Source organism: Episyrphus balteatus, chromosome 4 (assembly GCF_945859705.1).
Source record: "Episyrphus balteatus chromosome 4, idEpiBalt1.1, whole genome shotgun sequence".
NCBI lineage: Eukaryota > Metazoa > Arthropoda > Insecta > Diptera > Syrphidae > Episyrphus > Episyrphus balteatus.
Window position 1 is genome coordinate 37152713 of NC_079137.1, and position 22392 is coordinate 37175104.

A 22392-nucleotide genomic window follows, 5' to 3' on the forward strand; every position below is an offset into this window, starting at 1 on the left:
GATAAAAAAAACCCAGTCTTTGTTTAATAAAGCTCTTAAGGTGACATTTTTGGCAAAAAGGTTTTTCCGTTTTGTAACTTATGACTAAAAATATGGCCTGTAGTGGTTTTAAAGTATTTCATTCATTTTACTAGGGACCAAACTTTAAATACTGGTTGTGGTCAAACGTGTGTGCATATGACGCTCAAATTTTAACTTCCTTTAAACGGATTAATAATGCATATCCTAGTTTAGCTCATAACCTTATAACGTTATAACTCTAAAGCTTGCAATTCATTAAAACAATTTTTTTATTCTCAATTAAAAAGTAAATTACATTTATTAATGCTTTCATTTGGAAGTCTTTTTAAATTGTTCGAAATGGTCAAGGACTTGGAATATAAACTTGGAAATACACTTAGCAAATATGAGTCAAAAAGGAAAGATAATATATTTTATCAGACAGAGTAAAGGACGGATAAATAGCAAAATATAATGATTTATTCTTCATCAAAAAAGGTTTTCAAAAAATTTTCACGTTCAAATTTCTTTCTGCAGTTTTTTTTCACATTTCAATGACGCTGAATCATTCGGTGCCTTTTCTTTATATCCAAACCAAGTGGATCCTCTTCCGAAAATGTTGCAATCGAATCTCTTCGTCGACTTAGAAGACCCAAATGTTGCAAGCTAACTGCCGGTACAGAACATCTTCTTGATGACGGAATTTCTTAAAAAAAAAATTATATTTAAAAAAAAAGGATGCATTCAAAAAACATTTACAAACATACCAGAAATTAATAAGCTCTTTGGTCTACTGACACTAGGTACAATCAAATTCGTAGGGATGATGATATTTTCAACAGATGGACTATCTGCTGTGGGTGGTAGAAGTAATGATGTGGTGCTATTCGAACAGCTACTCCGTTCATGTTCATCTACAGATGTGTATGATCTCAATATGGGATAGATGCGTTTGGACCGTTGCAATATTGGTCGATCAACAGATTTCGATCGGGAATTCATGGAGAGCAGCCGGTTTTCTTCAATTTGAGATAGTTTTTGTATCCTTGAACGTTATTGTTGCAGATAAAATTCGTAACACAAAGATACAGAATAGCGAAAAGTAGACACAACATTTATAAATATATCAAAAATCAAACAAAAGAAAAACAAAAGAGAGATAGAGAGGGTAACCAAAGATTAACAAAATAAACTTTTTATTTTACATACCATTGCTGTGCAATTCAATTTTGAAATCGTTGTTTTTTTTTTAAACGTTTAGAAACGAAAACAAAATTTTGTTTAACAATATCGATGTTTTTTTTTTTGTTTGATAATTTTGGTGTTAAGCCGTATGTATTTTCTGTTAGTTATTTGTGATGGTTGATTTTAAATAATTTTGTAAAATTTTGTTTATTATATTTTGTTATTTTAAAAGAAATATCCAATTAATATCATAACTTGCCAAAACAAACTTTGAAACTGCTTTTAGACTGTAAAACAATCCAATTAAAAAAACCGTTTATACATAATGGGGCATATTCAAAATTGTTGTGTAACTGTACCTGGAGTCTAAACAATTTAATTCAAAAAGGATAAACTCGAGTTTTTCTTATTAAAAACAGCTTGAAAAGTCTTTATGAATATGCCCCAATGAAAATAAAACAAAACAAAATTTTCTTGAATTAAAAATGTTGCTAATTCCTTCAATATTACAATCGTGTTACGGTATGAGCTACCAATTTAGTAACATAAATTTGAGAACATTTACTTACCTTTCACATGCGTCAATAATAGTCCTTAAATAAATTCCATCAAAATTTACGCATAAAGCCGAATAATAACGAAACATAGTTGCGAATAAATTGGGCGAAATTTTTTTTTAGAGAATTTTGAAAAAAAAAACTCGAACACAAGAATTTATGAATTGTCTTGTCTTAAATATTAATAAAATGTGAGGCTCACCTTATCAGATTGGTAAAGCGTCAGCAATAAAACCATAAACGTTTTTGCAAAAGACTTCTTTCGGACAAATAATGAAATAAAAAAGACTTGATGTCGTTAACTGGTAAGTGAATAAGGTTTGGCTAGCTCAGGGTGTCCCACAGTTACCGCATCAAATGAAAACCATGTATTTCTGAGGTCATTTTAAGTCGAAAAACTTAAGAGGTAATTTTCTCGTTTTCGTCCCGTTTTCGAGTTATAACGGTTTTTATGATTTTTGCTCTCTTTTCCCTTAACTGGCTTTATCTTTGCCAAACAACGTCTGATTCGAAAGATTTTTTTTATAAACGATCAAGAATTAATTGAAGTTTTAGTTTGCCTCAAAATAATAAGCGAAAAAAATTAATATTAATTTAAGTGTTTTTTTTTTATAAAATGATGTGAAAGCAACTTAAAAAACTAAGAAAATTGGGTTTAATGCAAAATTGCGGAGAAACATTTTTCCGCAGAAAAAAAAGTTTTGGGGCAAATTAAAACTGTAATAAACTCTTGGTTGGTTGTATAAAAAATCTTTGGAATCAGACGTAGTTTAGCAAAGATAAGGCCAGTTAAGGGAAAAGAGAGTAAAAATAAAACCGTCATAACAAAAAAAAAACGGGACGAAAACGAGAAAATTACTCAGGAATCCATGGTTTTCGTTTGGGGCGGTAACTGTGAATCCATGGTTTTCGTTTGGGGCGGTGACTGTGGGACACCCTGTATATGAACCTACTCGTTTCGTGTCAAGAAATTTGTGATAGAAGAAAACACTTATTCGTATAATTTTATCTTGATTTTTTTGCGTTCATTTAATATTTCTTTTCAATTTTCATATAAAGAATTCAGAATTCAGAATTCGTCGAGACCTTTCAAATAATATCTGTCCCTATGTGCTACACCAATTGTCAACAAAGAACGGTGATAGTTTTGAGGCCACAGAAGACTTTACCATGGGAAATACTTATCCCTTGTACAAGTTGATCGAAGGCAAGCTCCTGTTTTTGATCTAATTGAAAAATCATGTTTATCTAAAAATGTTATGGATTTGTTGCACTAATAAATTAAATTAAAATATTTAAGACTTATGACTTTTTTTAATTGTTTGTGAGGCCGTGCATATTTTCTTTTTACTGGAAAAAATTTGGCCCTAAAAGACTTTTTTTCATTATTGTCAAACGCCTGTTCGATTTTCTTCGGGAAAATAAAGTTTTTTTTTACTTAAATAATCCTTAAATTAGAAGATTTGCTGAACAACTGATTGAGAGAATGAAAACTGAAAAGGTAACAGTATCTAGAAAATGTTGTCTCAACATTTTACGCAATGGGACTATGAAGGCAGTTAACGTTAACTTTTTGAACTTAAATTGTTTCTTCTGTAAAATAATATAAGAAGCATTCTTTGAGTGCATACACATAAATTTATTAAATATTAAATGTTTATATATAATAAATTGTATTACAGCATCTACAAAATTAAAAATACAATATGATATGATTAAATTAAAAATTTAAACTATCTTAGAATTAGGAACTATTACAAAAAATCTTGTGCTTATAAAAAACATGTTTTTATTTTTAAATATATGGAACAATATGAATAAATTACTTAAAACAAAAATCAAGCTAATAAAAAGCATTGATACAAAAATTACATTTTCTTAAACTTTCATATAAAAATGCAAGATTAATCAAAAATTAAAATTCTATAAAATTAGCAATTTTCTTGTACAGTTGAAAACACTTATTTATTTACGAGTATATAACGTTTTTTTTTTATAAAAAATTAATAAATTGGGGAAAGCATTTTCACGTGAAAAAGGGGGAAGAAATAGAAAGAAAAGATACAATAAAGATAGAAATTAAATTAAATATAATTTTTTTTTAATTTTGTAAATTTTATTTACAAAGAAATACATTGAACAGTTAGATATTATATATTTTGTATATAAGTTCACATTTAATAGTATAGATATTCAAAAGTATAATGATTTAAGACTTAAAATAATTTAATATTTTTTTGAAATTAGTACCTTTGGATGGACGTCGATCGCTTTTCATTTGAGCATAAACTTGCAAGGAGCATCGACGATTATTCCGTTTGTCTCCCTTGGATTGCTACAAGTATGGAATATTGAACAGATTTTAAAATAAGTGTTAAAAATGAGTTATACAGTAAATGAATCTGAAATGAAAACTCAGCTAAGGGTCTATAAATATTTTGGATTCGTTAAAGTAAATAGAATCGTCGTTATAACTTGGAAAAGTTTAAAGATTATTCTTTCTATATTCGGTTCGATTAAAATCACTTAAATCCTTAGGAAAGTGTGGTTAAAGAGCCTATACGACTATGTACCGTAAAACTAATACAGTTTCAAAACTTATTAATTACAAAAACAGTGATTCCAAAAAAGTCTCTTACCTCTTTATAATGTTGAGTTATATCAGATGCTGCCTTCAATAGAAGATACAATAGAACAAGTACAAATAAATAAATAATAGGTTCAGTTGAAGCCCCTTTTTTCGGTGGCGGAGTCTTATTCAAATCCTTTTTACGATAAGTCTTTTTAAATTGCTTTAGTAAAATTTCATTTGATTTATCAATATTTTCTTTAATAATTTGTTGAATTGATTGATCTTTAGCAAGAATTTCAGCTGTAAATATCTGCAAATCATAGCAACAGTCTTGATGTTCTTTTAATTTAGCTGATATGTCGGCTTGACGTTTGATTTCTTTTTCTTCCAATTCCAATCGCAGAAGATTTTGTTGTTCTTTTTCAAATGCACTCAATCGATTGGATTCTTCTAATTTTTTTAATTGATTGTTGTTATCATAATTACGTTTTAGAGCATTTGTAGTGAAATATAATGTTACAACCACAAGGAGTATAGCAACAGAAGTTACAAATGTATTTTGTTGATTAGTTGTCATTTTGATTTGTGTCTTTTGTGTATGCTATTAACGGTGCTATGGTGGATCAAGGTGATGCATTAGAAGTTAGAATGATAGGAGTATGCAAGCTAAAAAAAAATAAAAATTAGATTTATATCTATCACTTATAAGTTATGATATATATGTAATTTCTTAAAAACACAGGATAAATTTTCAAAGTATTTTCTTTTTACTATTCTTAGACCGAGAAAAACGCGAAATTTTACTTTGCGAATGATTTGCATTTTCCGAATAGCCCTACTCTTAAAGCAGTCCTACTCTACAAAATCTTATACACCTCAGCTTTGCCAGAGCCGGCTATTTATCGCCAAACAGGCTCCTTGAACATTTCGCTACAATTTTTTATTACAAAAAAAAATATAAACAGACAACTAGTTTTGCTTACATTTTTCGTTTTTAAGTTTTGCAAATTAAATTTTATGCCCGTAAAAGAGCATGAAAACCAAAATGTGTAAACAAAACGAAAAACAATAAATTATTATTTTCGAAGTCTTATAAATAAAACTTATCTGACCGTATTTTTTAAAGCGGTTTTTTTTTTGCTCCAACATTTTTAAAATTAGACTCCTTGTCTCTAAAATATTTTAAAAACACTAAACCTATCCGATGCAGTTCATTTTAAATATTGTTAAAAGTTTAAACTCCAACGGTCACTGTAGCGTATGTGGAACATTTTTTTTATTTGTTATAAACAAATATTTTTTCCTTTTGTAAGTAAATATAATAAAAGTGGTTAATCATTTTGAAAATTTTCTTTCCATTTGACACCGATATCGTCTTTAAGCTCTATGAGATGCACAATACACTTTACCACGCCAATCGTGGTTTCCTTTACTACTAATAGCCCTCTTTCACTTCCAAATTTAATTTTTCTTTAGCTCGATGAATTGAGCGTTTCTGCAGTGGCCGCCCGGCCTAAAATTGTTTGGGTTTTTTTAGATCATTTTTGAAAGTTCTCTTTAAGATTCAATTTTTTCAAATATATATATTCCAAAAACACTAAATCTTTCGGAAATCAATAGTCTAGCAGTAGAAGTGTTGACATCTCTAAGAACTATTATTTTACTTTGCTGTAAACAATACCTCATAGTTATTTTCAGATAGACACTTCATTTTGTTATAAGATGAAGGGACTACAGTTATCATTCTATCATTTACAAGAAAAGAAACCCCTTCTCTTAAAGGCCAATTGTTTTTATTTTGTATTATTTTTTCGGATGTAGTTAATTAAAAATATTTTTAAAAGTGTTAATTCCAACGGTCACTGTGGTGTATGTGTAACATTTTTTTTTTGTTTGTTATTTAAAAATAATTTTTCTTGGGTAAATAAGTAATGATCCTGGATGGGAAAAAATTCTTTCCATTTACACTATATATTGGTAAGTCAAAATCTTAAAAACAAAGTGTCTTTTATTAAAAACGCCAAGAGGGCAACAAGCTTTTTCCCAATAAAAAAAAATCACAAATCTTTTATTTTATAATTTTTGTTTACTATGATAAGACGAAACATATATTACAATATATAGGTGACGTGGGGGCAAGATCGCCTATGGGGGCAAGACCGTTTTTGTACTATTTGTATGATAAAAATTGGCAGCACTTGTAATAGAAAATAAGTGGCTTCTAGTAAGATCGATCATGTCTGTAAGTATGAGCAAGTTCAGTTGAAAACACAAAAAGTTACGGTAAATTTTGTGTTTTTTCATGAAATTCTTAACTTTTATGTGAAAAATAGTTTGTACTTTTGAAAGTGAAATAATTAAAAGTCTTAAATTTTTCTTTTTTTATAATAAAAGGTGGGAACCGATAAATATATATCATACGTGTCTAATTATTGCAAAAAAAAAAATCCATTTTTACAGAAACAAACGGTTTTAGTACCAACAGAATTTGATAAGGCCGGGCGGTCTTACCCCCATTTGGGGGACAGTTTTTTGTTAGATGTTTTTTCAAAACGTATTAGCTTTTGTTCAGTATTTTTTATTTTTATTATAATAATGAGAGTTCCTGCAAAACACGTTAAACGGATAAAGACTTTATTTTAATTAAATGATGTTTTTTATTGGTTTTTAAGTCAGTTAAACACTAGCCCTCACTTCCCCTACGCTCCAAAATTATTGAATTTCATCACGCAGTGAAAATGTAAACAATTTTCCATCACTATTATTTTAAATACGTTTTTTTGTACTAATCATTTCAAAATCGTATACATTTTTAGAATTATCAGTAAAATAAACACCCACCATCAGTTAATAAAACACAACTTTTATAGACACATTTATCCAATCTTTTTGTAGGTATGTACATGTTTATGTATATGCAATTAAAAATTCTTTTTAATTACAAAGTTAAAAAATTGCACATCCTTTTCGTATCTATTCTTTCACAATATTAATACCTATTTTTACCCTGGCCTTTATGAAATGTATTCAAATAGTTACTTCTCTGTTATCGTTCCTTAAGCCGATGATATATTTATTCAACTAAATCACACTCTCTAATAAAGAATCTTTTATATTAATAAATGATGAGAACTTTTATCAGGTTGTTTATAGATACTTGTGTTACTATTGATGTTCTTTTTATCACTGCTCTCATTTCAATTTCAGTCCCCTTTTTTTAACAACTCCAAGCCATATAGTGAGGTAGGTATACACATAGTACATATCCCAGTAATAAAAACATTGAATACCAATATCAATAGAAAACAAAAAAAAAAATCACCGTCCTTTTTAATTGTTCCTTTCTGTAATCTGTGTCATAAAAAATCTGCTCCAGTTTGGGTAAAATCAATATTTTCTTTTCACTTTTATCTATTTTTTTGAATAGGCTTAATAGGTCTTTGAAAGTTTATGTTTTCTTTTTAACAATTCAATAAATAGAAATATTTAAGATATAAAAACACTTAACATCCAATAATATTTTTATGAAAGATAGTATAAATGTTCTTTTACTAACATAATATTGCGCCGTTGGAAAATTGGTCTGTTCTTGTTCTCTTCGTTATTTTTTAACAGTTCTGCTTATTTCTTTTAGCGAATAAAAAAGCTTTGTTTAAAAATTAAATTTATATTAAAAAAAGGTTCTATATAACTTAATAAATCTAATAAATTTTAGAAGCTCACTATCTAAAAGAATATTTAACTTTTCTGTCCTTCAACTGACACTAAGCGTTGTTATGGCAATGGTAGGATGTAGAGCTCTGTTCTTTGTGGCATGACAAATTGTTGACACATGCTCTTTGTTTATCATGCAAAAAAAAAATATCTTGGACTTGTTGAGGATGGATAGGGACTACACTTTGCACCAAAGAAATTGACCTTTTTCGATTTGTTACTGTAAAATTAAAAAAAAACACAAACAAAGGGATCCAAGCACACAAATGTACTTAAACACATTTTTAAACATATGTATGCTTTTTTCTATTTTATCGGACATTTCGTCGCCCTATTGGAGTACCGTATCCGCCAAATTGCATGCAAATTGTAGGTATGCAGTCTTATGTTTTCAAGTGTGCTCTTTTCAAATCTGTTATCCGTTTTTTTTTATCTTTTTTCGTTGCTGGGATATTCACGTATTAATAATTGACGTAAACATCAAATTTTTGAATTAAAGTCAAATTTTTCATGCAATTTATGTATGAAAATTTTGAGAATTGTTTTGACGTACGTCTTAATGCGGTTATGTTTTTCTTTTAACGTAGGTGTATGAATAAAAGAAACTTCTGATTTTCATGGTGTATACGGCAAACTCATTTTGGACAAAAATTTAAATATTTTGAAAACTAAACGCATTTCAGATGTCCAATAACATGTATATAAAAGATAGATTTTAACTAAAAAATCAAAAAATGCCAGCGGTTAGTTCTTTCGCAATAACACAGAGAAAAATAGACCACATAAAATAGAACAAAAACAATAAGATTTCTCTATGGTTTTCATCCAAGAAGGAAACCTTATTAAAACAATCGGGTTTTCCTTATTGTTTTAAAATCTACAAAAAAATAAAAAAAAAACGATGACCAGGCTGGGAATCGAACTGGAGACTTCAAATCATTAGTCGCCCACCTAACCACCTGAACCAACCTGCCATGAAATTATTGATCGCGATTTTTGTTCTAGTGCTAAGCTGCAAAAAAAATCAACTTTTCAGTCAAATTTTAATAAGATTTTCTCTATAAAAATAATAAGAAATCTCCTTAAAAAAACCTTATTAATCGTTGATTTTAATAAGATTTCCTTATGAAATGTATGGACGGTAAAACAATATGGCAATCTGTTAGTTTTTAGCGGGTCATATTTTTCTCTGTGAATCTTCCGAACATTTAAATGCGATTTCCAAAAAATGTAAAAATGGCGTATACGGCACGATTTGCACACCCAATCATCATGCATTTATTGCTGGTTTCTTTTTTAAATACCATTAAGAATTAAATTCATAGCTTCTTTTTTTTTAATTTTTCTAATGGCTCTTACGATTTTTTGTTGGGTTGTTCATGTTTTATTGTTAATTACGTAAATTATCTCATTTGGAAGGTGTAATTAATAAAATGCACGACTGGGGTCGCTACTTTAATGTTAAGTTTTTTACTGAACAAAATTAGGTAAAATTTAAAATTTTTAAGAAAAAAAATCTATTTTTATATTTAATTAAAATGATGTTTTACACCAAACCAAGTATGCCAACAACGTTTCGGACGCATTTCGGTCGCGTTTTGGACGTGTTTTGGACGCGTTTCAGACGCGTTTCGGACGCGTTTTGGACGCGTTTCAGACGTGTTTTGGAAGCGTTTCGGACGCGTTTTAGACGCGTTTTAGACGCGTTTTAGACGCGTTTTGGATGCGTTCCTCTTGTTTTTTGTTTGTGGCTACATAGTCGGAAGGATGGACATCCCAACAAACATTATCCCTTCTATAAAGCTTTACAGGAGCTACATTAACACCTCTAAAGCTTTATAGGAGCAAAGGACAATGGTAATTTTTGTATGGGAGCTGGCCCTGAGACCAATAACGATAAGTCGTATGTCATTGGAAAGGTATTTTTGCGTAGATCAATTGTTTATACGGCGCCAAGACTCAATTCGCTGTGGGGAAAAAGTTATAGCCATAAATGTAGAACATAGTAAAAATATGTAATAGACGGAGAGACGACCGCCGAATTACTGAGATCATACGGATAAGGCATACAAATAGTGTCAAATGAAAGATAAGTTGATAGAGAAAATGAAAAAAATAGGGTTACCGCTTTTAAAATGGTAACTTCTATGTGGCAACCCTATTTTAAAAGAAATAATGGTATATTAAATATCTTTGTAGTATGATCAAATAAGAACATTTTTTAAATGCCAAACAAAAACTTAGATAGTGAAAAAATTAACAAAATAATATAAGAAATGTTGGCCGCCTAAAAATATGGCAACGCTATTAACGTTAACAAAAAAAAAACAAATCAAAAAATATTTTTTGAACAACAGATTACAATTTTGTATCCACTAAAAGGCTGAACTCTATATCAATCTTTAGCTGACAAAAAGACGATCAAGTACTTGGGAACCTTACGGAAATCCTAAGAAATACTTTACAGCCAAAATGTGTGATATCATATGTTATCTTCTTACCTTCAACTCTTTCAAATTCCATAGTTTTTGTAATAGTTTTTCTGTGTTTCTTAACATTTGCGTAAGGTTGCCAAGTAGGTACTTGCTCGTCTTTTTATCAGCTAAAGATTGGTACAGAGTTGAGCCTTTCAGTGGATACAAAATTGTAATCTGTTGTTCAAAAAATATTTTTTGATTTTTTTTTTTTTTAACGTTAATAGAGTTGCCATATTTGAAGGCCAACATTTCTCATATTATTTTGTTAATTTTCTCACCATCTAAGTTTTCGTTTGGCATTTAAAAAATGTTCTTATTTGATCATACTACAAAGATATGTAATATACCATTATTTCTTTTAAAATAGGCTTGCCACATAAAAGTTACCATTTTAAAAGCGGTAACCCTATTTTTTTCATTTTCTCTATCAACTTATCTTTCATTTGACACCAATTTTATCCCTTATCCGTATGATCTCAGTAATTCGGCGGTCGTCTCTCCGTCTATTACCTATTTTTACTATGTTCTACATTTATGGCTATAACTTTTTCCCCACAGCGAATTGAGTCTTGGCGCCATATAAACAATTGATCTACGCAAAAATACCTTCCCAATGACATATGACTCATCGTTATTGGTCTCAGGACCAAAATTACCATTCTCCTTTGTTAGTCAGGATGTTTAAATTTATTTTGTGGAACTAGTTTATTTAAATTTTTCAGCCCGAAAATCTACAAAAATGAGTTTGAAAATGTTCACTTTTGTACTTTTTTACGTTTGCGCCAGTATAGTATACCTAAAATATAGCTACAACGAGCACTCTTTGCGAACAGGTCAAAAAGTGAACATTTTCAAAAACATCTTTTGATAGTTTTTCAGCCTGGAAAATTCAAAACAATGATGCAGAATTCTTGTTTTTTTTTTATTTCTATTTTTGTAGTGTTTTCCAAAAACAAATGATTATAAAAAGAAAAAATATTTTGTACTTTTGTAAATTTCCCAATTATAGTTATATCTTTATACCTTAACACGCCTTACGAAAAAGTATAGTTTTTTTTGCAAGGAGTGGAAAATTTATTTCATTGCTTGAATAAATTTAACGGTTGAAATTACATATTTTTTTTGCTTGTTTTTTTTTTTAATTTTTTTTTTTTGATTTATCAATTCGAACGAGTATTTTTCCGTTATATTTTCTCTTGTATTTCATGTGAAAAATCTCGTATATCATGTTGCATCCAACAACAAAAAAGCAATTTTATACCAATAAAAATATTCCACACAACTTCACGAACACACCTCCTTTTTCAACAACGCACCCACTTGTTTTGCAACAACAAAGAACAACTACATCAATGCCCCGCAATCAGCTGTCAAAGTGCATTTTGATGACGACATTTTTTTTTCGATAATCGAAATAAATTTTTTTGCGGCGCGCAGATCCGCCATTCTCGTCGTATCTCCCATTCAACAATTGCGTCATTTATTACGTAGCAAAAAGATAAGATTAGTGTGGGATTTGTTGACGATTCGTAATTTAATGTTTTTTTTTTGTTTGAGTTTCTCATAAAATGATTCATAAAAGCTGCTAAAACATATGTTTTCTGTTTGTTTATCTTTTATTTTTCTGTTGATTTCATTCAAAGAAGACTCATCTTTGTGAACATCGAATAAAAGTAGAGGCAAAAAAAGCTTGTTGGGAACTAGAGGGTTGTATTTCGGAGCAAAAGATTGCTCTCCCGTCGTCAAATAATAATTGTGTATTCTAATAAAAGTTATTCGGAAAATGGTCTCTCCCACCATGTACTTGCACAAAAACACATTAAACAACTACAAATACTCTGTAAATGGAGCTGAAGGAAATAGAGGAGCAAATAGTAGAAATATACGTTCATCTTTGCTCAGCTCGTTGTCACCAATCATTCTAAGCACTGGATTGGGTCGGTCAGAAGAAATTGGTGCAGCTATCGCAACAGCAGGTGAGCAGCCGGCAAAATATTCATTCTACAACCATCACAAAGAATACTATAGCAGCGGCTACGGCAACGGTTCAGTGAACAACACAATTAACCCAAAGCTTCGAGCTCTACTGATTTTGGTGGCACTTGTTTTAGTCGGTTATAAGATCTATATTATTTCAAGTAAGTCGAAACAATTTTTATAAAGTAGATAATTATTATCATAGATAAGTAGTATTCAAATGCATTTTTAGATTGCATTTATTTAAATGATTTAATAAAATTATATTATATTATATATATTATATAGTCTCTTCTAATGCGCATTTTAAATTCTTAAAAAATTAAAATCAATTATTTCTTCATCGATCTGTAAATTAATTCAGTTCAAGGTTTATTTGTTTCTTTTATTTTTGGTGGTGTCGATTTGAATGCAATTCGGGAAATGATAAAAATCCAAAAATAGAAAACCAAATCGATGATCTCATTGTGAAGTAGGAAGAGTAGGTACATAACGAATACGTAGAATGGGTGGCAGGCATATACAAAGTGAAGTTCATTTTTTTTTGTTTTGTTTTTTTATTTTTTTGCTTTGCCTTTTGTTGACGTTGAACTTGGTTCATTTGAATGTGAAACATCGCACTGTCGCACCTTCCTATCGTGGGGTTTAGATGTGCACTGTTTTATTAGATTCTATTTAAATCTTTGTTTACCTTTTAGCGTTTATTTGATTACATTAAACAAAAAGTAGGTATGTAAAATAATAGAAATATCAAGGAGGTGTATTTTAACTTAAAAGAGGTACTAATTTATTAATTACATTTATAATTGAATATTAACAAAAAGTAAATTACATCAACAAGACTTTCGTTAATGTACTTTTTTTGAGGTCATTTAAATTTAGCTTTTTAGTTTGCAGTTTTGGATGTACCTAATCGGCCAGAACTTATGTGAAACTGACCTACATTTATGTGGGAATGTATACCTATTTATTTTTGCTTGCAAAACTTGTTCCTTCTTAATACCTTAGTTGCAGCTTGTCGTCGATATAATTAATACAGCCATGCGAGGTATTAATATTCTGGGTTGCATTTTGCGTGGATGATGATTAAGCAAAAAAACTGATTAATGATATCGACTTTATATTAAATATGAGAAAGAAATAAGCTAGATTATATTGTGTGCAATAATTTCACAAAATAAATAAAATAGCTCATCAAACTAGGTTAGCTTAAAAATTATAGGTATACTAAAGAACTTAACATACAGATTGATAAATTTACACTTTATGTACATCTTAACCTTGTAAAGTCCAAATATAGATAACTTACCTTGTAAACTCCAAATGTGGTTGTTTATGGTGATATTTTTATGTTCAACGTAGGTACACAACGTTAAAATAATTTTAAATTTTCATTTCCAAAAGTATGACGTCAAAAATCTACGATTCAAGGCTAATACAAGCATTTAAAAAAGATTTGAATGTACATATAAGGCAAATTGCACATATCGTTCATGGAAGTGACTCATTTCACTTCAAATGTTTACTTCGATAAAGGTATTTGGTAGGTAAGATAAGAGTTTTGGAGGCAATTCTCTAAGGGAAAAATTTAAGTATAACGGTACCTATTTGCCTTTGAACAAAATGTACTTTTTTTATGCAAATATGTGATTCAGTGATGTGGTGCTGTTGAAAGAAATTCTAGCTTACTGTATAAAATGTTTGATCTGCTTGTTTCAACTGACATTTACCACTGCAGTCATCTATCAAAAAACCCCGAATGAACATTGCGTACTTTTATTTTAGTAATTTCTTAGGAAGACGAACAGGAAAAATGAAAATTTTTTATACGGTTCGTTTTCATGTCAAGTTTTATTTGAATGCATACATTGAGTGTATGCATTAAAATAAAGTGTATGCATTCCCTTTTGGAAAAAAATAATAAACACACATGTTAACGAAATCCGACGATGATGTCGGTACCAGGCACATTCCCTTGATTTTGTTGCTGTTGAAGAAATATACGTACATATACTCGTTCCCTTCGTAAGTTTATTGTTTTCTTTCTGTTTGAAATTGTATCAAAAGCTTCCCACATTCATTATAATACATCATTAAAGCCCACGCTTATGCAGTTTTTTTTTTTTAATCTTCACATTTTATTATATCAATCTCATTTTTATTCAACGCTACACGTGAGTGGCACATTATTAATTATTATTATACGCTGTCAACATTTCTTTCGAAGGTCATTAAAACATTACAATGCATAAAATAATTCATCCCACGTCTAATATAACACAAATAAATTTAAAAAAATGCGTGTTTTGTTATTTTAATAATTTACAGTGCCTTACACCAGTCAAGAGAGTCTCTCCAATATTGGAACAATCGCACAAAAAAAACTTGATGATACTCTAGAATGGATTTCTCATCCAGATGTCCAAACTAAAATCAATCCCATTCTCTGTGGGATAGCATTTTCCGTGTTTTCGTTTGTTCTTGTTTATTTAGATAGTAATGTGCCTGGAATAAATCCACCATCTCCATTTTCGCCACGTTCCAAAATGCTGTAAGTTTATAATAAAACTTTTTCTTTTAAAAATCATTTTTAATATTATAATCTTCATTCTTTGCAGATATCGGCGGCAAAAGACTAGTTCCATTCACCTTGGTTATTTGACAGCCATAGCTGGTGGATTTGTTGTAAGCGCATTAATGCTCTTGGATTTCTAGAAAAAAATTAAACCAAGATTGGATTAACTGAAAAATGTGCCTTTTTGGTTATGTAGATTTAGATGAATTTCTTTCACATAACACAACACACGAAATAAGTATTATAGTACAAATAACTATTTATTTTTTTTTAGATAACAAATAAATATACGACAGCAACAAACAACTGTTGTAGTTAGTATGTATATTATTCCTTTTTTTAAGCTTAAGTAAATAGTTATTATTAGTTAACAATATATTTATGTTAGGTTTGGTTGTAAACATTTTTTGTTTGTTAACATTATTTAATTTTTTTTTATTCAACATAATTTAAATTTATTAAAAAAAAAATATTTAACAATTAAACTTAAAGCTTATATAAAATGTTAATGAAATTGTTTAAATTTATTTTATTATATCGTTATGACTTTGCAATAAAGCAAACGCGGATACATTTTGTATTCTGTTAAGTTCTGCATCTTGAGGTTCTATTGGAATTAGCTCGATTTTGTGTATATGAAAGCGGTTTTGAAAGTTAAAATTTCCAACGCAACGCACCAAACTTGCTGAAAATATAAATTGCATAAAATTATTAAAAATTATAAGAATAAGTCAAAACCTTCAGACGAATATTGAATTAAAAACAAAAGGTACTAATTTTTTTCTGCTCTAGGAAGCAATTATTGCTTCAAACCTTAGCAAGTTGTGCTTTTGTATCTGAAGAAACTCTTATAAATAGTGTTACCCTCGTGAACTTGGCAAACAAATTTAATTTTGGAATAATACTCAAGGATCAGATAAAAATTTAAAAATATTTTTGGTCAAAGGGTGAGTTATGTGTGAGAGGGCTGAGTTATGTGTGAGAAAGTTTTTATAGCAGCTGACATAAATTTTGTTTAAATCTAAAATTTGGTGTAAAGGTTATCTGTTGATTTTTAAAAAAAAAGAAAAAAATCAAAATTGGTAGCATTCAAACTGCAATAAAAAAAGTTTCATTTACAACGGAAAACAAAATATTGTTCCAATAACTTCCTTATTACTCCCGATACGATGAAAACTATAACCATTCTGAAATTCCTTAGGGCCATTATTTACGTTCCTTTATAAAGTCTTATACCACAGGTGTTAAAAAATTTTCATACTTTTTTTTTTACATTTGAAGGGTACAGGGGAAAAACGGCACATTTCCACTTTTTGTAAAAAAAATAAACTAATGATGAGGTCTTGTAGTAGTAGTATTTACTGAGCACTATCTGATGGCATCCTTACTTCTATTAAACAAATTTAAGCCTTGCTGAAAAAATAAATTAATTGTATGCTTTTAGTACTAAGTTGTATGGAGAACAAAATTTTAAAATGCGTTTTTCTCGAAATGTGTTGGAAAGGACCAGTAGGGTGGGTCAAAAAACTCGAAATTCTTTTTTTTGAATTGGTACTCCGAAAAATCGATTGCTAGACCCCTCCAGAATATACACACCAAATATGAGCTCTTTGTATTAATGGGAAGGTCCTCCGCTTTGCAATTTTCCATTTTTACATCAAGCTTCTACTAAAAAAAAATAATTTTTTTATTTATTGACTTTTTAGCAAATTTCTTTTCATATTCTTGTAGGAAATTGAACGCTCTACAAAAAAGGCCTTATACACTTTTTTCGTTTATCTAACCGTTGAATAGATATTTGAGGTCCAAAAATCGAGAAAATCTTTAAAAGTTCGTTTTTTGTTCTTAATTTTGTAACAAATTGAAAAATTATAATGATCAAACGCGCAAGACATATTCTTGTTGAAAATTGATTGCTCCACAAAAAAGGACTTATTAACTTTTTTCATTATGATAACCATTCTAAAGATATTCGAGATCAAAGTTAAAAAAAAATATAAAAACATTTTATATTTTTAAAAAATTTCTAATTCACTGAAACTTCATTATTTTCAAATTAGCAAGATATATTCTTGTAGGGGCTTAAACGTTCTACAAAAAATTCCTTGGAATGAAACTGATTGCTTTAACCGTTTAGAAGATATTCGTATCCAAACCAATGCTCACTGATTTCAATAGTTTTCTTATGACCCGTATGCATTGCGATTTGGATACGAATATCTTCTAAACGGTTAAAGCAATCAGTTTCATTCCAAGGAATTTTTTTGTAGAACGTTTAAGCCCCTACAAGAATATATCTTGCTAATTTGAAAATAATGAAGTTTCAGTGAATTAGAAATTTTTTAAAAATATAAAATGTTTTTATATTTTTTTTTAACTTTGATCTCGAATATCTTTAGAATGGTTATCATAATGAAAAAAGTTAATAAGACCTTTTTTGTGGAGCAATCAATTTTCAACAAGAATATGTCTTGCGCGTTTGATCATTATAATTTTTCAATTTGTTACAAAATTAAGAACAAAAAACGAATTTTTAAAGATTTTCTCGATTTTTGGACCTCAAATATCTATTCAACGGTTAGATAAACGAAAAAAGTGTATAAGGCCTTTTTTGTAGAGCGTTCAATTTCCTACAAGAATATGAAAAGAAATTTGCTAAAAAGTCAATTAATAAAAAAATTATTTTTTTTTTAGTAGAAGCTTGATGTAAAAATGGAAAATTGCAAAGCGGAGGACCTTCCCATTAATATAAAGAGCTCATATTTGGTGTGTATATTCTAGAGGGGTCTAGCAATCGATTTTTCGGAGTACCAATTCAAAAAAAAGAATTTCGATTTTTTTGACCCACCCTAAGGACCAGTGCCGTTTTTCCCCTGGACCCTTCATTTAGTATCGAAACACAAATTTCAAATTTTTTTTTAAAGAAAAAGTGCAACAGCTACAAAAACTTTTATCTGCTTACCCGTGAGTCAATTATTGGAAAAAAATTATAAAAGAACTGTAAAAAATGGAATTTGTAAGTTGTAAGTTGTAAAAAATTTTCTGTATTGGAAAATGTGTGCACACGTATTTTTTGATTTTTTTTTTTTCAATGCAAAAAATGTTTTATTTGCAATAAAAAAATTTTTTAAAGCCAAATATTTTTCTTGCATTAAATATTTTTTTTTTTTTCAATGGAAATATTTTCAGTTGCATTAATTTACATTTCATCGTTGGTCATCCAAAATAAAATGGGCAGTATTTTCAGAATAATGTTTTGATAGAGAAAACTATTTGAAACCATACAAATTGAATCGTTTTATAGAAATTTTCAAAGCAGTTTAAAATTAATTTCTCTAAAATAGACCTTAAAATATCTTAAAAAATCCTACATTTGAAATACGGAATACATAAAAGTGGAACCATTGTATATATATTTCTATAGTACTATCAATCCATGAAAATACTTTAGCGACATCTTTTGGTAGCTCTGCACTTCAATTTTCTGCATAAGGTTCAAACATAAAATAAACTAGCGATCCCAGCGGTGGCGACGCAAAACAGAAAATTCTACTTCATGAGAGTACTATAAGAATATATATACAATGGTGGAACTTACCCGTTGGAAAATTTAGCAAAATATTTTCAAAATCATAATAGAATCCTTGCAAAACTGGTCCCGATTCACTCCGCAATAGAATAATGTGCTCAAATCTTATTTTACTTTTCGTTATTTTCATTATATTTCCTAAATAAAAAAAATAGTGAAATATTGAATTTGTTTCTTAATTTAACAAACTAACCATACACTTCATATAACGCCTTCATATCTGGATATAATTTGAAATTTCTCAATACAAACGGAACACTTCCGGTGATGAAAACATTTTCCCTCTCAGGTCTTGATCTACTTGGTGTTATCTGCTGTTTTGATGATTGTGTCAATTGCGATGACTGACTTCTTTCTAAAAGTGGTTTCTTCCTTGGTGGCGGAAGATATTCAACTTCGCCAAAATCTTTAACTACCCCTGTAGTAGTTGATTGTTTTCTTTTATTTCGTGGAAAATTATCTTTATTGAAGATTGGAGCCAATTTAAGGGGTGGTCGTTTTAGTGACAATTTTGACATAGACGGAAACAGACTTGCTGTTGTCGTCATGTTGGGTGGAAGCATACTTTCAGCTTTGCGAAATTCTCCATCGGTTTTTTTCTCATTGAATTCCCGAACAAATTTGGACATGGAATTTGTCTCCTTGGGAACTTAATGGGGTGGTCATTATAAAGGTTGGGTGTATTTAAAAAGATTTCTTACTTGTTTTTCGTAATCTTCCATAGCTTTCCATAATGGTTGTTCAAAATAGCTCAGGATAAAATGAACAACTAATGTTTTCTACTTGTTTTGCTATGTTGATTTATTTTCAAAAATAACTGTAATTATTATATTTTGTAAACAATTTTCCGTTCGAGACTCGTACAGTAGGAGAGTCGATGGCAAAAATTGGTTTGAAATTGAAATATGATGGCGTTATTCACAGAGCGTTCATAATTTAAAAGACTAATAAGATTATTTCCCAAGCGATAATACCTGCTTTACTTTGGAGGTGGTCGGCTTATATTAAGATTAAAATTGAATATGAAATAAATCGCCTTTTCGTCCAAACATTTTTCACTAGTAATTTAGAGATCTAGTTTAGTGATCTGAGGCCCGAAGAGAGCGTTCTCATTGATCTCAGTCCTCCGTTTCATTTCGACGTGTCTACTGCTTTTTCAATCGCACTTCATGATTTGAAACAATTGTCTCAATTTGCCCCACATGAAGCATTTCAAGACGCCCCAGGTGGGGCATTTCCAGATGCCCCACGTGAGGCATTTCCAGATGCCCCACATGGGGCATTTCAAGTTGCCCCACATGGGGCATTTCAAGTTGCCCCACATGGGGCATTTCAAGTTGCCCCACATTTGGCATTTCCAGATACCCACATGTGGCATTTCAGATGCCCCACGTGGGGGATTTCCAGATGCCCCTCATGAGGCATTTCCAGATGCCCTTATGGGGCATTTCAAGATGACCCACATGGGGCAATTCCAGATGTCCCACGTGGTGCATTTCCAAATGCCCCTCATGGGGCATTCCCCACGTGGGGCATTTCCAGATGCCCCACATGGGGCATGCCCCACATGGAGCATTTCAAGATGCCTCACATGGGGCATGCCCCACGTGGGGCATTTCCAGATGCCCCACTTGAAGCATTTCCAGATGCCCCACATGGGGCATTTCCAGATGCCCCACGTGAGGAATTTCCAGATGCCCCACATGGGGCAATTCCCCACACGGAGAAATCTAGTATATTTAATCAGAATAAAGTTGAATATACCAGAAATAAAGTTAAATATACCAGAAGCATAGTCATCCCTGCCTTATTTTTTCTCTGTGCACGTGGGGCATTTCCAGATGCCCCACATGGAGCATTTCAAGATGCCCCACGTGGGGAATGCCCCATGTGGGGCATCTTGAAATGCCCCACATGGGGCATGCCCCATGTGATGCATTTCAATATGTCCCATGTCCCATGCCCCACGTGGGGAATGCCCCATGAGGGGCATCTGGAAATGCCCCACGTGGGGAATGCCCCATGTGGGGCATCTTGAAATGCCCCATGTGGGGCATCTTGAAATGCCCCACATGGGGCATGCCCCATGTGATGCATTTCAATATGTCCCATATGGGGCATGCCCCACGTGGGGCATTTCCAGATGCCCCTCATGGGGCATTCCCCACGTGGGGCATATCCAAATGCCCTGAATGGGGAATGCCCCACGTGGGGCATTTCCAGATGCCCCACATGGGGCATTTCAAGATGCCCCTCATGGGGCATGCCCCATGTGATGCATTTCAATATGTACCATATGGCGCATGCCCCACGTGGGGCATTTCAAAATGCCCCGCATGGGGCATGCCCCACGTGGGGCATCTGGAAATGCCCCACGTTTGGCATTTCAAGATGCCCCTCATGGGACATGCCCCACGTGGGGCATTTCAAGATGCCCCGCATGCGGCATGCACCACGTGGGGCATTTCTAGATGCCCCGCATGGGGCATGCCCCACGTGGGGCATTTCCAGATGCCCCTTATGGGGCATGACCCACGTGGGGCATTTCAAGATGCCACTCATGGGGCATGCCCCACGTGGGGCATTTCAAGATGCCCCTAATGGGACATGCCCAACGTGGGGCATTTCAAGATGCCCCGCATGGGGTATGCCCCACGTGGGGAATTTCAAGATGCCCCTCATGGGACATGCCCCACGTGGGGCATTTTAAGATGCCCCTCATGGGACATGCCCCACGTGGGGCATTTCAAGATGCCCCGCATGGAGCATGCCCCACGTGGGGCATTTCCAGATGCCCCGCATGGGGCATGCCCCACGTGGGGCATTTCCAGATGCCCGACATGGGGCATGCCCCACGTTTGGCATTTCAAGATGCCCCTTATGGGGCATGACCCACGTGGGGTATTTCCAGATGCCCCGCATGGGGCATGCCCCACGCGGGGCATTTCCAGATGCCCCGCATGGGGCATGCCCCACGTGGGGCATTTCCAGATGCCCCACATGGGGCATGACCCACGTGGGGCATTTCAAGATGCCACTCATGGGGCATGCCCCACGTGGGGCATTTCCAGATGCCCCAGATGGGGCATGCCCCACGTGGGGCATTTCCAGATGCCCCACATGGAGCATTTCCAGGTACCCCACATGGGGCAATTCCCCACACGGAGAAATCTAGTATATTTAATCAGAATAAAGTTGAATATACCAGAAATAAAGTTAAATATACCAGAAGCATAGTCATCCCTGCCTTATTTTTTCTCTGTGCACGTAGGGCATTTTCAGATGCCCCACATGGGGCATTTCAAGATGCCCCTCATGGGGCATGCCCCATGTGATGCATTTCAATATGTACCATATGGCGCATGCCTACGGTGACCATATTTCTGGAAGCGAAACCCGGGACCGATAAAAAATTTGTTGGATCGTTTTGAAAATATTGATTTTTCAAAAAAAAATAAAATTTTTTTAAATGAATTTTCATAATTTTTCTTTATTTTAATATCAAGATTTCCTAAACGATTTTATGCGAGCGTTTTTGTTGAAATCATTTAAGTCGCTTACGAAATCAGAAATCGAAAAAGAATATTTTTTAACCAAAATCGGGAGAGCTGTTTTTTAACATTTTAGTTTCATTTCAAATGATTTTGAAATTGTATGATCTTTAACATAACTTTTAACATGTCCTTAAAAGTTATTTACTCTTCCATTTGTTGTTCTTTATTCGAAAACATTTTTCCTGGTGTAGC

At 32.0% G+C, this 22392-nt stretch overlaps 3 protein-coding genes across 10 annotated transcripts; 1 reads left to right on the plus strand and 2 right to left on the minus strand.

Moving 5' to 3' along the window:
* Nucleotides 1-332: 332 nt before the first annotated feature.
* On the minus strand, nucleotides 333-14503 carry LOC129918396 (uncharacterized). 7 transcript variants are annotated; one of them, XM_055998892.1, is made up of 6 exons: nucleotides 8038-8124; nucleotides 7871-7960; nucleotides 4382-4980; nucleotides 3993-4077; nucleotides 768-1019; nucleotides 333-706 (listed from the first exon to the last, which is right to left on the minus strand). In XM_055998892.1, exons 3-6 carry the CDS (start codon nucleotides 4889-4891, stop codon nucleotides 552-554), a joined length of 1002 nt encoding a protein of 333 aa, XP_055854867.1. In that variant the 5' UTR covers nucleotides 4892-4980; nucleotides 7871-7960; nucleotides 8038-8124; the 3' UTR covers nucleotides 333-551. The 7 variants fall into 7 exon arrangements, with proteins under 7 accessions (XP_055854867.1, XP_055854869.1, XP_055854873.1 ...); XM_055998894.1 differs by lacking the exons at nucleotides 7871-7960; nucleotides 8038-8124 and adding an exon at nucleotides 13792-14503; XM_055998898.1 differs by lacking the exons at nucleotides 7871-7960; nucleotides 8038-8124 and adding an exon at nucleotides 11529-11546.
* Nucleotides 11967-15383, plus strand: LOC129918398 (uncharacterized). The gene is made up of 3 exons (XM_055998901.1): nucleotides 11967-12643; nucleotides 14811-15033; nucleotides 15101-15383. Exons 1-3 carry the CDS (start codon nucleotides 12289-12291, stop codon nucleotides 15195-15197), a joined length of 675 nt encoding a protein of 224 aa, XP_055854876.1. The 5' UTR covers nucleotides 11967-12288; the 3' UTR covers nucleotides 15198-15383.
* A 17-nt stretch (nucleotides 15384-15400) lies between these two features.
* Nucleotides 15401-19465, minus strand: LOC129918397 (uncharacterized). 2 transcript variants are annotated; one of them, XM_055998900.1, is made up of 4 exons: nucleotides 19348-19465; nucleotides 18840-19295; nucleotides 18656-18784; nucleotides 15401-15742 (listed from the first exon to the last, which is right to left on the minus strand). In XM_055998900.1, exons 1-4 carry the CDS (start codon nucleotides 19376-19378, stop codon nucleotides 15582-15584), a joined length of 777 nt encoding a protein of 258 aa, XP_055854875.1. In that variant the 5' UTR covers nucleotides 19379-19465; the 3' UTR covers nucleotides 15401-15581. The 2 variants fall into 2 exon arrangements, 1 of the variants encoding a protein (XP_055854875.1); XR_008772950.1 differs by having other exon boundaries at nucleotides 15521-15742; nucleotides 18845-19295.
* Between the last annotated feature and the right edge of the window lie 2927 nt (nucleotides 19466-22392).

Bases quoted from the DNA above. Each gene is read 5' to 3' on its own strand.
- LOC129918397 (XM_055998900.1), bottom strand. From the start codon at position 19,378: ATGGAAAGCTATGGAAGATTACGAAAAACAA. The intron at 19,296-19,347 runs GTAAGAAATCTT...CACCCCATTAAG, and splicing joins TGGAAGATTACGAAAAACAA to TTCCCAAGGAGACAAATTCC. The intron at 15,743-18,655 runs GTAAGTTCCACC...TTATATTTTCAG, and splicing joins TTTGCTAAATTTTCCAACGG to CAAGTTTGGTGCGTTGCGTT.
- LOC129918398 (XM_055998901.1), top strand. From the start codon at position 12,289: ATGGTCTCTCCCACCATGTACTTGCACAAAAACACATTAAACAACTAC. The intron at 12,644-14,810 runs GTAAGTCGAAAC...AATAATTTACAG, and splicing joins TAAGATCTATATTATTTCAA to TGCCTTACACCAGTCAAGAG. The intron at 15,034-15,100 runs GTAAGTTTATAA...CATTCTTTGCAG, and splicing joins TCGCCACGTTCCAAAATGCT to ATATCGGCGGCAAAAGACTA.
- LOC129918396 (XM_055998894.1), bottom strand. From the start codon at position 4,891: ATGACAACTAATCAACAAAATACATTTGTAACTTCTGTTGCTATACTC. The intron at 1,020-3,992 runs GTACTAATTTCA...CTCAAATTGAAG, and splicing joins CGATCGACGTCCATCCAAAG to AAAACCGGCTGCTCTCCATG. The intron at 707-767 runs GTATGTTTGTAA...TTTTTTTTTAAG, and splicing joins AAAGAGCTTATTAATTTCTG to AAATTCCGTCATCAAGAAGA.